This window comes from Echeneis naucrates, chromosome 8 (assembly GCF_900963305.1).
Source record: "Echeneis naucrates chromosome 8, fEcheNa1.1, whole genome shotgun sequence".
Lineage (NCBI taxonomy): Eukaryota > Metazoa > Chordata > Actinopteri > Carangiformes > Echeneidae > Echeneis > Echeneis naucrates.
This window is the reverse complement of record NC_042518.1, coordinates 9,745,229-9,760,321: the sequence shown is the minus strand read 5'-3', so window position 1 is coordinate 9,760,321 and position 15,093 is coordinate 9,745,229. Positions and strand designations below refer to the sequence as shown.

At 42.2% G+C, this 15,093-nt stretch overlaps 1 protein-coding gene across 2 annotated transcripts in view; it reads left to right on the top strand.

Annotated features, from left to right (window-relative positions):
* Positions 1–11,661, top strand: part of gcgra (glucagon receptor a) — a 30,266-nt gene extending 18,605 nt beyond the window's left edge. Inside the window, exons 2-14 of one of the 2 annotated variants that reach the window (XM_029508001.1) lie at positions 2,049–2,177; positions 2,622–2,718; positions 3,509–3,616; positions 3,778–3,872; positions 4,090–4,184; positions 4,694–4,889; positions 5,217–5,376; positions 5,536–5,596; positions 6,182–6,251; positions 7,861–7,949; positions 8,046–8,190; positions 8,622–8,663; positions 8,754–11,661. In XM_029508001.1, the coding sequence (XP_029363861.1) occupies positions 2,124–2,177; positions 2,622–2,718; positions 3,509–3,616; positions 3,778–3,872; positions 4,090–4,184; positions 4,694–4,889; positions 5,217–5,376; positions 5,536–5,596; positions 6,182–6,251; positions 7,861–7,949; positions 8,046–8,190; positions 8,622–8,663; positions 8,754–9,161 (1,620 nt within the window). In that variant the 5' untranslated portion in view covers positions 2,049–2,123 and the 3' untranslated portion in view covers positions 9,162–11,661. Of the gene's footprint in view, positions 1–1,591; positions 2,178–2,621; positions 2,719–3,508; positions 3,617–3,777; positions 3,873–4,089; positions 4,185–4,693; positions 4,890–5,216; positions 5,377–5,535; positions 5,597–6,181; positions 6,252–7,860; positions 7,950–8,045; positions 8,191–8,621; positions 8,664–8,753 lie in introns of those variants that run through there. The other variant, XM_029508002.1, reaches the window with a different exon arrangement.
* Positions 11,662–15,093: the final 3,432 nt, after the last annotated feature.

The following is a 15,093-nucleotide window of genomic DNA, read 5'->3' as shown; positions in this document are numbered from 1 at the left end:
GTAGATGAATTTTTTAACAGAAAACTGCCATGACCATTATGCCAGGCAGCTGGGAATGGTTCGAAATTTGTGGGAGGATCAGAGGAGAAAACACTTTTATTCAAAAGAGGTTACTGTCATCATTAAATTGTATTGTTTTTAGCTAAAAGGAAAATTACTATCAACATTTTGTTGATGTTGACTGATGAATTTTACATGACTTTTATTAAACCCACTTGGAGCCAGTTTTGCAGAATGTGTTTTTCTCAAACTTACCCAACACCTTCACAAATAGCCACTGTTGTGGCTGCTCTTACTAGTCCTTGGTCATAAAATTGGGGCCAGGGGCCAGAAAGGGTGGATAGCTCCCCCCCCCCCCCACTGCTTTCCCCTCATTGTCACTCCTGCAGGACTCTCAGGGCCAAGCTGAGTTTGGTTAATCATTGGTCCAGCTTGGTGCAAAGTTGCAGAAAGTGATGTGGGCAGGGAAACGAGGTTGTCGTATGCGTTTGTGGGAAAAGAGTTTGAGGGAGAAAGGAAGGAAACCCTTGCAAAGCCGTCAGGCCATGGTAACATTTTGCTATATGCCAGAGCATGTGCTCACCTGCCTGAATGTTAGCCTGTGTGCTGTGCCCCAACGTGGGCCTGAACATCAGCCACTCCACTCACAGAATGATGCCTGATCATTCTTCCTGGTAAGGACTACTGTCCCACTTTTTTCTTTTTTTTTTATTTAAGTAGAACTAATGCTCTGTCTGGTGTGTTTGAAATAATTCAGATGATGTTTTCTTTGTGCCATTTGCAATTATTTTAAGATGAGGTTGGCACGTATTCGACTTCCCTAATGAGCCGTAACAGATGTTGGAATTTTTTAATTAAAGCCGACATATTTGTTTGTTTTAATCCTCTTATACTGCTGTATGTGATGAATGAGATGTAAAGGCAGGATTGTGGCTTCAATGTGTCTGATGGAGTTAACGGCAGAAAGGTCAGCGCCGTGATCTCAGCTGAATCTGTCGTGACCTACTGTTAGGCCAGATGAGAGTGTCTCTGATCCCTCAGGCAATCAGTCTATACTACAGCTAATGCTAACTGCATCCTGTGCTCATTACACTGAACAGGCCATTTAAAAACCACGGCTCTTTGGGTTAGATATCATCAGGAGTCTGACTTCCAGTAGAGCTTTGTTATAAGTCAGAAGGACATTAGGATTGTGAATGCAGCCTCCTGGCGGCGATTTCAACCCAGACTTTACAAGTGTGTTGACACGTTCAGTCAAAACGCATGCTAAGAAATCCTTTGATATGAACGGAGGCTTTCTTGTCCCTGTACATTGTGTATATCTGTTGTGACACACTTTGCTTTGATCTCCTGAACAAACACCATGCCCACACCCCAGTAAACACAAGAAACTCCCGTAAACACATCAACACAAGCCCGTCCTTCCCACTACGAGACTAGAACGGAATGGAATTTGAAACGTTTTAGCCAAAAATGTTTCCATGGTCAAGGTGTTTTTTGCAGAAACGTTTCAGATTTCGTTCCGTTCTCCGGCTTCAACCAAATCTGTCTGGAGTTTGCCACGTCGATCAATACACAGGTGAGTGACCTCTGGCACGTGCTGACACTGGCAGCAACACACACTCAACCAATGACAGGCTTTAAGATGAAGGTGGACAGCAGCCAACTGTGAGTCACAGAGCCGCAGCTGTTTGTCTCTGATGGGATAAACAGCATTTCCTGTAAGTTTTGGTCTCTGTGCCTGATGTCCTGGACAGTCTGGTTGTCAGCCCTGTTACACTGTTTATGCTGTACACCTTGTTAACCCCTCACCATACCTGACGTGAATGTGTGACCATCACTGAAATTGCATCGACTTTTCTGTGGTTATCATTTAATTTATTTTACTTCTCCACACCTCCAGCTCTTGGCGTACTCGTAGTGTGACAGATATGACCCAGCCTATCAATTTTGCCTGGTCCGGCTGGGGACCAGTATAAGTATAGCCATGACATAGGTCCAATGTTTGCAATGAGCTTTGATTGAATGTGTGTCTCTGTGTCATCCAGGCAGTGTGGAAAGCGTAGATAAACTCTTGCCCGTCCTGCAGTATCAACTCTCAGCCCCAACACCAGGAGGAAGGGATGTCACGCCTGTTCCTGCTTTTGGCAATTCTGACTGCCTCCTGCAGTATCCAAGTATGTTCGAAGAGCATGCACGGACACACATGGACATGCGCGTGCGCGCACACACACACACACACACACACACACTCTTTTTCTTTTGAAACTAAACACGAGTTGTGCTGTGGAAGCCTAAACAAACTGGCCCTCAATGACATGACTGTTACAGTTTACAATGTATCAGTCAGTGCGTACAGTAGCACAACCCCCCCACATACAGACAACACATTAGAGTGTCATCTTGACAGATAATATCCCCAGATTGAGGGGGGTTTGTTTATCGCTCCTGTAAATACGAAGTGAAGTGAAACAGATGAGTGCCAATACAGTCACTGTGCCTGGTTTGTGTCCCTTGTTTGTGCGGGACTCACATTCTCCACATTATTCTTGCCCAGTCGCTTACGCTGAAACAGTAACTCCAATAACTGACCTCATACATTTTCACCACTGTTTCCTTAGGTGGCCTCTGCAGCTGCCCTGGATAAGCTTAAGGAGAGTTGGAGATTGTATATGGAGGAGTGCGTACGCAACAACAGTCAGGACCCGCCAAGCACTGGTGAGCCATCACCAGGTTTCCATAATAACAAAAAGTGTATTTTATTAATCCAAGAAAAACTCAAAATTACAATATTATGATACACTATGACTCATAAGTCAATAAGTACTCAGATTTTTTCCATATAATTTCCATATATTAGCAAAAAAATGCTGTACGTACCCTCAGGTTACAATTTCACAATAATTTGGTAGAACTCTCTTTAGCTTATGGAACTCAAACAGTTCCCACTCCATTTTCAGAACCATTGTATCATCACTCAACCTACAGCTGCTCCAAATGTTTTACTTGCCATACCACACACTCTCTGTGCTCGAGTCTCATACTGACAGAGAACTGGCTCCCTCCATCAGCTGTGTTTAACTATATGTAGAATGCTGTCCTTCAGCCGTACTAAAGACGTGTGTTATGATCCGGCCTCCAAAAAAGCCACACTGCACACTAAATCTCACCACTCCACTCTCAGACTCTGTAGCACTCTCTTGCCCTTCCTGTCACTGCCTGAGTATCACAGTAAATTAGCAGGTACGGAGGACATGTGACAGAGACACCTGAGCGACCAATAACCTGCACGCTAACAGCCTTTGTTTCTCTCTAGTGAAGATGAAAGGTGTGTTGTAAGCTAAAGGACAAACGGATGAAAGATGAAAGACCATGATGTGTATAGATGTTACAGTGTACACCATTAGCCAGCGCTTGAAAGACATGCTATTGTCTTCCATTATTTCCAGCATATGGACTGTGGCGACACGAGACAATCCCTTCCTTATGTGATGTGTTTTCTTTACAGGACTTGTATGTAACAGGACTTTTGACAACTATGCCTGTTGGCCTGATGGACTCCCCAACAGCACTGTCAGTGTCTCATGTCCGTGGTATCTGCCCTGGCATCATAAAGGTTAGAGATGTGGTTTATCAGATATAGGGTGTTTGGCACTCATGTAGATGCTGAGCAACTTAAAATTTCCCACAGATAAAGACAGCTGTCCCTAAAGAGTGGGCTCTCCATGAAATCACACAAAAAATTGTGTGTGTGTGTGTGTGTGTGTGTATGTGTAGTTCAACACGGCATGGTGTATCAGGAGTGTGATGCAAACGGTCTGTGGGTGACTACCAAGAACACCAGCGAGTGTGACTCCAGTTATCCAAGCCAGGTAGGAAAAACATCCCTCATTGTTTTTTCCAGACAACATTAGAAGAGGAAGAATAACTGAAGCAAGAGCTTCAGCTTTGGGGGTTTGGGGATTTTCTCATTTAAAGGTCACAGTCACAGACGAAATACTGTAAAACAGTTGGAATTTAAACTGAGTGGACTGATATCACTTATCACCCCTGTCAAATAAAAGTGTGTTCACGTGCTTTCATTTGCAGCAGTACTATGGACATATTCGGGTCATGTACACAGTGGGCTATTCCTTATCACTGGTGGCTTTGGTCTTGGCCCTTGGCATCCTGATATTCTTCAGGTAACAGTGATTTTCAGTTTGAAACAATTCAGAGAAATGAGATTTCAGTTCAGGGCTACTGATTCTGTATACTAACAGAGTAGTATAGCCCATATTGTACAGAGTGTATTCTTTGATTATTACAGACGTCCAGGTTCCATCCCAGTACTTTGAAAGCATCATGGAGGAATACACATGCCCCATCCAGTATCATTTCCAGTCTTCTCATTTGGTTTCTCCGAATTTTTACCCAAAATCTGTTTAGGCAAGAGTTGTTTTAGCGATCACTCAGAAAACAGTCAACCCTTCAGAAGAGACGTTCAGACCCCTCACAAAAGCTGTTGTCTATAAATCTCCAGAGTGAAGGGAGAGGGGTTGCAAAGCTAAACTGAGAATTATGGTTATCATCACTTCAAATGAAACCCAGTAAAAGTATCAGATTTTAAAGTAGAAAGCTTGACTGCAGCTTATCGAATTACTTAAGTGAAAATAATATCTTGTAGAGACTATCGTTGCCTTTTCTCCATCAGGAAGTTGCACTGCATGCGGAACAACATCCACATGAATCTCTTTGCCTCTTTCATCCTTCGAGCACTGTCGATCCTCATCAAAGACGCTTTGCTCGTGTCCAACATCACATCGCAGGACCTTGGCGGAGACCAGGAGCAGGGATTCCCTCAGGCATCCATGCCCCCGGTGGAGCTACTGGTCAACAATTCGGCCAGTGTGAGTGATCTGCAGCTCAACAACAAGCTCTAGAGTAAAATTTTTTACGCAATTGCCCACAAATTATTGGGGGGTTGTCAAAAAGATGAGGGGGTTATGTAGAGTGCTTGTGTTGGGGCAGTAAGAGCGAAGCACAGCTGGCCAAGGCTGGAGTTAAAGATGCACCCGTTGTACAACCGTTGCTGCAGCCTAGCATCAGAAGGAGTTCCCATCCGTGGCAGCTCCGACCTCACCATTCATATCACTCACAGCTAAATAATGTTTGGCATCGCACTGCTTGATGTTTTAACATTTACAAATGAACCATTGCTTTCTTTTCTCTCGCAGACAACATTCAGCTGCCGCATCGCAGTGGTGATGATGCAGTACAGCATCATGGCCAACAGCTACTGGCTGCTGGTCGAAGGCATCTATCTCCACAACCTCCTGGTGATCACCGTGTTTACGGAGAGGAACTACTTCAAAATCTACCTGTGCATCGGCTGGGGTGGGTTGGTCTATTGTGTGCATGCAAGTGTTTGGAAATGTATTTCCATTACTAAATTGATAAGAGAATGAAGGATTTTTGCACTAGAGAAAATTAGGGCTCAGGCCAGATAAACAAAAGTTGAGGGGCTAAATAACAGTTTCTCTCATTCATTCACAGGCACCCCATTAATATTCCTCGTGCCCTGGGTGATAGCTAAATACCTGTATGAAAATCAAGAGTAAGTTATGCAAATCTCTCCCCCTATCTTCTTTATCTCCCTCACGTCAGGCTATGATGCTGCAATTTAAGAACTTGCCAAACATTTAACCTTTTAGCGCATTCCTGTTCCTGGATTCAGTGAAACAGCATCACATATCAAAAATTACTAAAACTGGCAGAGGGTCTTGCTGTCAAACATATCAATGTTGTTACTCATGGTCAATTTAACATTCAATTACTACATGCAGTTGTGTCTTAGATATTTCATTACAATGTTCAGCACCCTGAGTTTCTGTTACGCAGTCTCTTAGGGTCTAATGTACAAGCTGCAGCAGCAGATGGGCTGAAAAGGATTTTGAGTCTGCAGTCTCTAAACCACAGGCACAGTGAGCATTATGCTAAGTTTTAGAAACCCACAGTGTTGTCCCCACTTCACTTCCCCATCCGCCATCCTCCTCTTCAGCTGCAAAGAGAAAAACTTTCTATTTTAGCTAAATATGCTAAACAGTCTCACAAAATATGTCATGTCCAAATGTTATTTCATATAAAATATTTCTGGTTGTTTCTCTCATGTTTCCATAAGTACCTCTTCTTTCTTTGTCAGGTGTTGGGAGCAAAACATAAACATGAATTACTGGTGGATCATCCGTTCCCCAATACTTTTGGCAGTTGTGGTAATTCCCCCTTCCTTCCTCTCATTTTGTTTCTGAGTCTCCTGTTTTTTCTCTCCATTACACTTCTTTTCTTATTCAAGGAACCATGAAAGTTTAATATTTATTGAAACTGGAAATGAATGGTATTTTTGCAAAAATCCTACACCAGTTCTCTGTCACGTTTTCCTTTTCCGCTCATTCATGATACAATATTAAACCCACCTTCTTTATTCATGAAGTGGGGAATGCTGACAGCTTTAGCTCTAACATCTGGGAACCATGTTAGGAGTGAAAGGTGTTTAGATTGAAGAAATATGATTTTCATTTGAAGAGCCCTTCATCCTTGCTGCGACCGGGCATTACACTGTAGGTGTGCTCTGCAAAGGTCAGTCATTAGTGTTTATATAAGTCCAATTTGTCATGGCTTTCATGTCAGGTCAGTTACACAGACATGCAGGCATTTTCCATGCATTAGTCGTCTTGCTAAGTGGGCTGTATCTCACAGGAATTCCTGTGTTTGAGTTGTCGCAGGGTCGGGAAGACTGGTTCCCTTTTCACTGCTTCCCTTGTGTGTGTGGCTGTCACTATTAATGTAATTAACTTGTACAAATTCCTTTGGTAATTTTCCTCAGAGATGAAAGAATAGACTTTATAGAATGAAATAAAAAAACTACCGTATCATAATGTAAATGTTGTGTGCAGTGCATTACAGTGTATAAACTTTGGAGGGATTTTAAATCAACAGTGAAACGCTGTGTAGCTTTTTGGATGAGGAGCTGCAGCTCTTCCACTCAGTCCTTATGATATATAATATGTTGTGTCTTTCAAACCAGTACATAATATAATTGATGTTTGCTCTTTATCTTTTAGTGCCGTTTTCCTTGTTTGATCATTTTCATCATTTTAGAAATTGTACCGAATAAAACATAGTGAAACAACATAAATCCTCAGCGCCACAACACATTTAAAAATAAAAGTATTCATATAATGCAGAAATTCCTACAACTGCTGGAGCAGCACAGTCCACAGACAGCATGCATGTGCAAATGAATATTTAACAAATGCAGCAATTACATGTACAAATTAGGTTCGGCTTTGCTTTTTTTTTTTTATTCCAACCACCTACAAATTACCCATAATGAGTTAATTTTAAACAAAGAGGTCACATCATGAGCAATTTCATCAGACACCCACCGATTCTCCAAATGCACGCTGCCGTGAATGGCATCCCTGATACTGTAACGTTTGCGCTGTGAACAATAATGTTGAGTTGGTTCGGGCCGAACCACAACGTTTACCGTTAGTAACTTACAGTAAGGGGTTTCAATGCATGCAGATAGCTCTGGTTGGTCCGACCGGGACGGCGATATTTAACATAGACTTTTCAGTTATGTTTTTTCTGATTTTAATGTTTTCATTCAAAAGAGTTTTTTTGTTTTTTTTTTTTTTTAACGTCTGTGCTTATTTAGAGTAATATTTCCTACACCTCTCTTTCATTGGGGAGGCAGCATAAAGAAATAAAATAAGCATCTGTAAACCTTATCACATAAAACAGTTTCTTTCTGAATGACAATACATCTGTCATTTGATTGAACTTTTTTATCATTGACACTGCCCCTGTCTTTCTCAGATCAACCTTCTCATCTTTATCCATATCATTGAAATTCTTGTGTCAAAACTTCAAGCACATCAAATGAGATACACAGATTACAAGTTCAGGTGAGTTCATGCATTAACACCTCACATGTATATCAGTGGTTTTTGTTTTTTTTTTTAATCTTTATTTACTTTGTGTTTTCTCTGTCTCTCTCTCAGATTGGCTAAGTCAACTCTAACCCTGATCCCTCTGCTGGGCATCCATCAGGTGGTCTTTATCTTTGTGACAGACGAATCCACCAAGACCACCATTGGACTACGTCTCACCAAGCTCTTTATCGACCTCTTTTTCTCCTCTTTCCAGGTCAGGTCTTATTCTTATGCATTCAATTGGAGGGAATTTCTTGGATCATTGCTTACAGGCGGGAAGTCAGAGGTTTTTATCACAAAGTTGGTGTGACACTGGAGAGTATCTGTGATTCACTTCCTCCAGACAACTGAGAAGAGCTTTATTTACTTACAGTATGTGTCAGGAGGGATGACATGAACTTAATGTGCTGCCCTTGTTGCTACCGGCCTGCGTCACATGGTGACATAATGGGCTTTTTGCTTTGAAGAAACGGATGACATGTTGAAATTACAGCTAACAGGGGGAGAGAAAGAAGGATCTGTGGACTTAATGAGCTCATGGCTGTGCTTAGTTTTTTGCCATGTAGCCAAAAAAAAGGATGCATTTATGTATTTTCACAGTTTTAAACATTTGAAAGACTGACCCAGTGTTTGTTGTCTCCACAGGGCCTCTTGGTGGCCATCTTGTACTGCTTTGTCAACAAAGAAGTGAGTCTCCTCATTTGCATAGGCAATAATTTGACTTCTGTCCCTTTCTCTCATTAATAACATCTCCTTTTGTGCCCACCTTTGCCTCAGGTGCAGTCAGAAATCCTGAAGAAGTGGAAGCGCTGGAAGCTAGGGAGGAACATCGAGGAGGAATACCGCCACACCTACAGCAATACCCCCAACACAAAGACAGCCAGCCTACTGAACCACGTCTCCCGATTGCCTCACCTCCCGGACATCGCCAAAACCTCTGCTCCAGTGTGCAGCCCAGAGGAAAGGCACATGCTTGTGGCTGGCTGCCATAACGGCATGGCCCACAGTAAGGAGGCAGGCCAGTGTGCCTCTCCGCTGCACGAGGGAACCATCAGCAACTGTACCCTGGTGGAGGACAAGGGCCTTACGGACAAAGTGCAGTGCTATGAGGCTCAGAAGGAGAATGAGCCACCCATGAAAGACACTGGGAGTGAGAACTTGGTGAAGAAAGCTGGAGGGCTTTGAGCTCTCACCTGGCTCTGATGTAACTGCCCTTGGTGGCTGTGAAGAGCTGGGCTGATAGAGTCATCTGTCAGAGCGGTCTTTGCTCAGAGAACAGTGCCCCTGGGAGACCGAGCAGCACTCAGCCCTCTCCACAGCCTGAGAATGGAGCAAACAATATGGCAGGCATCCAGGCTGAGGGGTCTAATGTGCTGTGAGCTTTGTGAATGGATTTCTGTAGGTGGTTATCAGACAGTGTAAGAAACTGCAGCATATTGCATGAATGCAATGCAACAACAGCATCCCAAGCCAGATACTCCATTTACTACTAATAATATGAAAAAGCTTATACAGCAACAAAACAAAACAACGCCACAAAAACCTAAAAAAAAAAAGAAAGAAAGAAAAAAAGACACGGGACCTTGCTTGAGCCTCTGCTTTAATTTGTGCTGTGTAACAAATATGTGTTCTGTGGTACTGGAGGATTGACAAACTGGACATTGAACTGCATACACACACAAAAAAAGACCAAACAACTGACACAAAACAAGAAGGTAGGGAGGATGTGAGACCATTCCTTTTTCCTTTTTATTGGGGGGGGGGGTGGGCTGATATATGTAAAGATTTTTGTCTATATGGACTTTGATGTAAAATGTACAGGGAAAAAAAGAAGAAACATTCAGTTGACTGTACCTCATTCAGTAAGGTGACCACAGTGTTGTTCATGTGGCCCCATTCAGGGCTTATGGGAAACTGGCAGCTGCTCTCACCAGGTCATTCCTGGCTTACATATAGAAAAAGAAGGTCAGGAGATGGTATAGTATGAATTATAAATAAGATAAAATGATCATTGCTTCACTTACGTTGATGTTCTACAATGGAAAAAAAAGGGGAATAGTTGCCATTAAATATATTTTTTCCCCCCTCTTGTCATCAGGATGTTGATGTGTGACTCCTTGTATACTATATGAACTTCTACACAGTAGCCCACTCAACCTTTAAAATGAAAGCTGATAGGGATGGGGGGGGGGGGCATTGTGCGCTCAAATCAAGGACAAAAATGCACAGCATAAACACATGACCTGTAAAGGCACGCGTGAATAAGTATGAATCCAACACTGTGACTGGAAATAGCATGCCACCTCTGGCACAAGTTTGTTTTTGCAATGCTAAATATACACACATGCAAGATTGTGCAGATTTTGTGAACTTGAGCTGTAAGTTGTGCGTGCCGTACTGTGCCATCACATCTGTGCTGAAGCCAAAAAAACATCAGAGCGGCCATGCTAATGACTGCATGCGTCTTGTTGTTCTGCAGGCAGTGTTCTCAGTGTTGGACCTCATTCTGTGTCTGGCTGTGGACACTGAACAAAACGCACTCTAAAGGTAGAACAAATCCTCTCTGGTAAGCATGGCTAGTGACCAAGAAAGCTAAATTAACATTGGTACATTTACTTCAGAAAAGAGTGCATTTTTTTTTAAGTTGTCTTTTGAGTTGCTGAAAGTTTTGCCTGATCTAACTCAACTTTGAGTTTGTATGTATGACTATTTGCACGATGCTAATTTATAATTGCTCAATACTGTGTGTATATAAGTGCTTAAAAAGGTGATTTTTATGATTGCTGTCAATATATTTCATGCATGTATGTGTGTCTGTATGTGAGTGTATTTTCAAGTGGGTATGAATGTGTATTGTTTCACTATTGAAGGTTAATGAATGTGTAACAGTAGGACAGACCACTGGCAGCAGCCAGAGGAGCAATGGGTTGATATACAGCAGTGCTGCTGGCTTCACACAGGTCAAAGGTTACAGCATCACCTCCCAGGAACTTCCTGAAGCTGTGCCCATATAAAGGCATAAATGAGACACAGCTCTATGTTTTTCTTGGAAGTCAGTCTATGTCATTTTGTTGTTGCGAGTTAAATTGAGGCACAACAGTGAAATGTTTGTCTTTCAAATAATAGCTCTGCGTTTACACCTCGGCCAGCAGCTGGTGTTCACCCAGTAAGAGACTATTTTCCACCAACATCTGCTGAGGATTGTAATAGCGCAGGCTGAAGTCCAGTACTCAGAACTGAGGTGGGAGCGTGACCAACACTGTGGCTCTGTTGATGCTCTGAGGTGAATTTTTCAGTGTTTTTCTTGTTTTTGTAGACCAGGAGAAATAGATCCTGACTGAGATGGAAAAAAAGGGAATGTTGTACACATTGATTCGAATAAAATTCAAAAGAGTGCATAAGTATACTGCTGATTTTTAAACTGTGACCATAACTATGTATGTTTTTTGAAATCAGCAGTTTGGGTTACTCCCCTTCCTGGAACAAAGGTGTTCTTGTCTGAACGTATTCTTTCGAATGCCACCAATCAGTGTGTTTTTTTTATTTTCTCTTAAAGGTGGTTATGTTAGTATATTTGGTGTGAGGAGCCGAATAGTCAATGCTGACCCCGATATTGTCTCCACTTAACAAATTCTGTCCAATTAGTGAAAGAATAAATTGTATGTGAAAAATTGTTCTAACTTTGTGTTGTTGTTGTTGTTGTTGTTGTTTTTTTTTCTATTCGTAAATATTCATAGTTTAGAAATAAACATAGAGAAAGCTTGTGGAGATCAGTTTCTTTGGTCTTCATGATGAAGCATGCGGTGGCAAGCTGGCTGGCTGAATGCCGGGTTGGCCTATAAGGGAGGCGCGTATTGATCTTAGCCCCAGGTTAGTTGCTGTTGGACAGCACACACTGTTCCTTACTGTGGCCAGGACACACTGGGTAGACTGGCTCGCACCGACTCCTTAAACCCTCTCAGCTTCAACTTTCCTGCATCTTTGCACCGCATGGATACTCCATCAGCACTTAATAGCGCTTTCATGATGTCAGATTGAAGAGGAGTCTGTGTCTGACCATTTCTGTTACTTCCTGAAGCCAATGGCAATGTCAAGTAAGTGAACTCATGCTTTAAAATGAAAGAAGAAATACAAGGTGTTAACAGGTTTGCAAATTGCAAACAGAAAAGTGACAACCATTGCTGGTCTGGCCTTTCGCAGACCACTGGCATACACAGCGCTTAAAGGGCAGACACAAAGTGTTACTGTCAAAGCAGTCCACAGCTTCTTTAGCAGTGCGTGATTCGTGGAAGGGAGGCAGATGTCTGAAGTCTGATTAAATGTGGTTGGGCTTTTTTTGGAATGGCTAGGCCAAAATCAGAGCCCTGTGGGGTGCAAAGAGAAAAACACACGCTAAGAGGGACCAGATTTCTGATGTAACAAAACATATTGTTTTGCCTGAACAACAAATTAAGTACAGTACGTTGTTGGGAAGGGTCACGTTTAATTGGAGACCAACAGAGACCCGTGTCAGCAGGAAACAATTTGATGTCCTCTGGGTATGAGAAGATGGGCAGTGGTGGAAACAGCACTCTATAATGCACACGGAGGAAATATATTTGGGGAAATGGTCATATGGCGTTTATGTTGTCCCCCCTCAGGCCAGCGAACAGTCCTGGTGGGAAGACAGAAATTGTGTGCGACTGGGCCACGAAGGCAGTGAGTCAGCTTGCTGCCAGGCTTCCAGGACGGCTTTGTTGCTCTCATGTTATCATCATCTTACAGGAATCTCAGCATGGCACAGCTGGAGCAGCACAGTCCACAGACGGCATGCATTTACAAATGAATATTTAACATCCCCTTATTTCCCCAAGCCACCATACTACTGAAGACATATAAATTTATATAACACTGCGAGTGAATTGTGTGGGCCATATGAAATTATTACATTACAAGGTTACAACGTTCATCAGATCTAAGGACATAAGTGACACATGGTCACATCAGCATATCATATAAATCTATGTTAACGTATGTGTCAGTGCTGCTATAAAGTTCTTAATGTCTAAATGGGTGACAATCTTCGGTTTCAGTTCATTAGCCGAAGAGGAGATGGAGCGTTGAGCAAAAAGGCAAACCTTTCAAAAGAAAATTGAGGGAATACCAGAGCTCATATCTGACAGCATCAAACCCAAGATGGCTCTCATGAACTTGATGTTACTGCTGGCACCTGTTCTGTTCCTCTCCTGCTCACTCTCTGTCATGTCTCATTTTCTCAGTGTCTGTTTGTCCAAGAGCAAAAGAAATTAAATAGAGTGACAAAGAAAGTGAAAGAAAGTTCCCTTACTTTCGCAGTTTGAAAACAGCCACTGAAAAACTATTAAACAAGCTAGAGGCTTATCTAAACTGCACTTTGCTAACTTGGTTCAGCTATTGATCACTGTAAACTGCACAGAGCCATGAATTACCAGCCTATTATGTCGTATAAATACCCTGACCAGGCAGCTCCCATTCATCATGTCACACCCCCACAATAAGTGACTGAGTAGCGAAGCTGCTGACCTCAGGAACAGCTCAGGAAAAAAAACCATTATCTGTAAAGATTTGCCTCTTTTTTTTTTTTTTTTGCATTGACAGCCAATTTACCGTTTGGTGATTTCAAGTTCACATTAAAATTAAAATATCTTGAAAAAGGTATTTTTTTACACTCTGGTGTGAAGGTGCAAGGATTTGATTTAAACTTGTGTGTGCAGGTTATAATGATGCTTGATAAGAGGAATAACTCATGCTGATGGTGAAGAGGAAAGCAGGGGAGTCAATTCAGACTTCAACTGAATGCATCAATAATTCAATGAAGCAAATGCAGAGGTGGATTAATCCGAAAGTAAAACCATTTTGGACGTTGTATATGAAAATGACTTGTCTCTCTTGATTGGAATGTAAATAACAATAAACAAACTTCCTGCCAGAAACACTGCAACTCATCAAGTAGATTGCTCAACTCAAACATTCTTCCCCTACTTAGCAGCTCAGAACTAATAATTGATGTCATATTGTTGTCCCTGCTGTAAACACATAGCAAATACAACTATGTAGCCGGACAATCCAAAAACATTTCCCTCGTATTTCAAGTGTGGCATGTCGCTTTTTCTGAGCTAACGTGCATTACTCTTTTTTTTTTTTTTTTTTTTTTTGGCAGAAGGCAGATAAGAGGAGAGCAAAGACAGACACGATTCATGGGTTTGGTTAATGCATGAGCGTCATCATCGGTCAGGTTGTTAGAGCTCATTAGCTTGTTCGAGAAGTTACGTTATCGCCTCCCTCAGAGCAGAGTCCCTTTGGTGCACACACTCTGGGTCGAGGCAACCCACTCTACCAAAGCTACTATATCCCCATGTAATATGAGGAAGCCTCTCACTTTCTCACTTACACACACGCGCACAGAAAGCCCCATCTGGAAGATGACCCCCCCCCCCCCCCCCCCAACACAGTGTAATAGTCTGTCAACACCCTTGCATGGTCTGATCACAAGCATGCCAAATTAAATCAACTGAATTTGCAGATCAGATTATAGCCATCAAACACAAGTTGAATAAATCCAGTATCTCAGAGCGTGAGGTGGTTGGAGAAGCGCTGGTGCAGAGCAACAGACATGGTTCAAGGTAAATTCACTGGCTCGGATGCAATTGGGATAACCAAAAGCTTAGCTAAGGGCTGGATTAAAAGGAGAGCTTTCAGTACAGTTTACGAATCTGTGCTCAGTAGTGTCGATCAAAATAGCCAAGGGAACAAAAGAGCATCGCTGATATGCACCCAGCAGCAATTCCAGCTGCAGTGTGCTGTTTCATTTTTTAAGAGAAACCTTTCTGTTTCTGCCTCCAACACCTTTCATTCTCAGTTCAAGCTGTCGTGTCAATTTAAAAATGAGAGACATTTTTTTCCTCACTCTCTGCCACATTTTAGAATCGTGAGATGAAAAGCAAGCAATCACCATAATTAGCTCACATTAGGACATAGCTGCCGTATTAATGGCCTCCAAAAAATCCTGGCAATGTATGAAAGACAATTTTTTACGCTTGCTATTAATGCTTGTTAAATGACTTTATGGCTTTGCATTACGGTCTCTCAAACACAATGG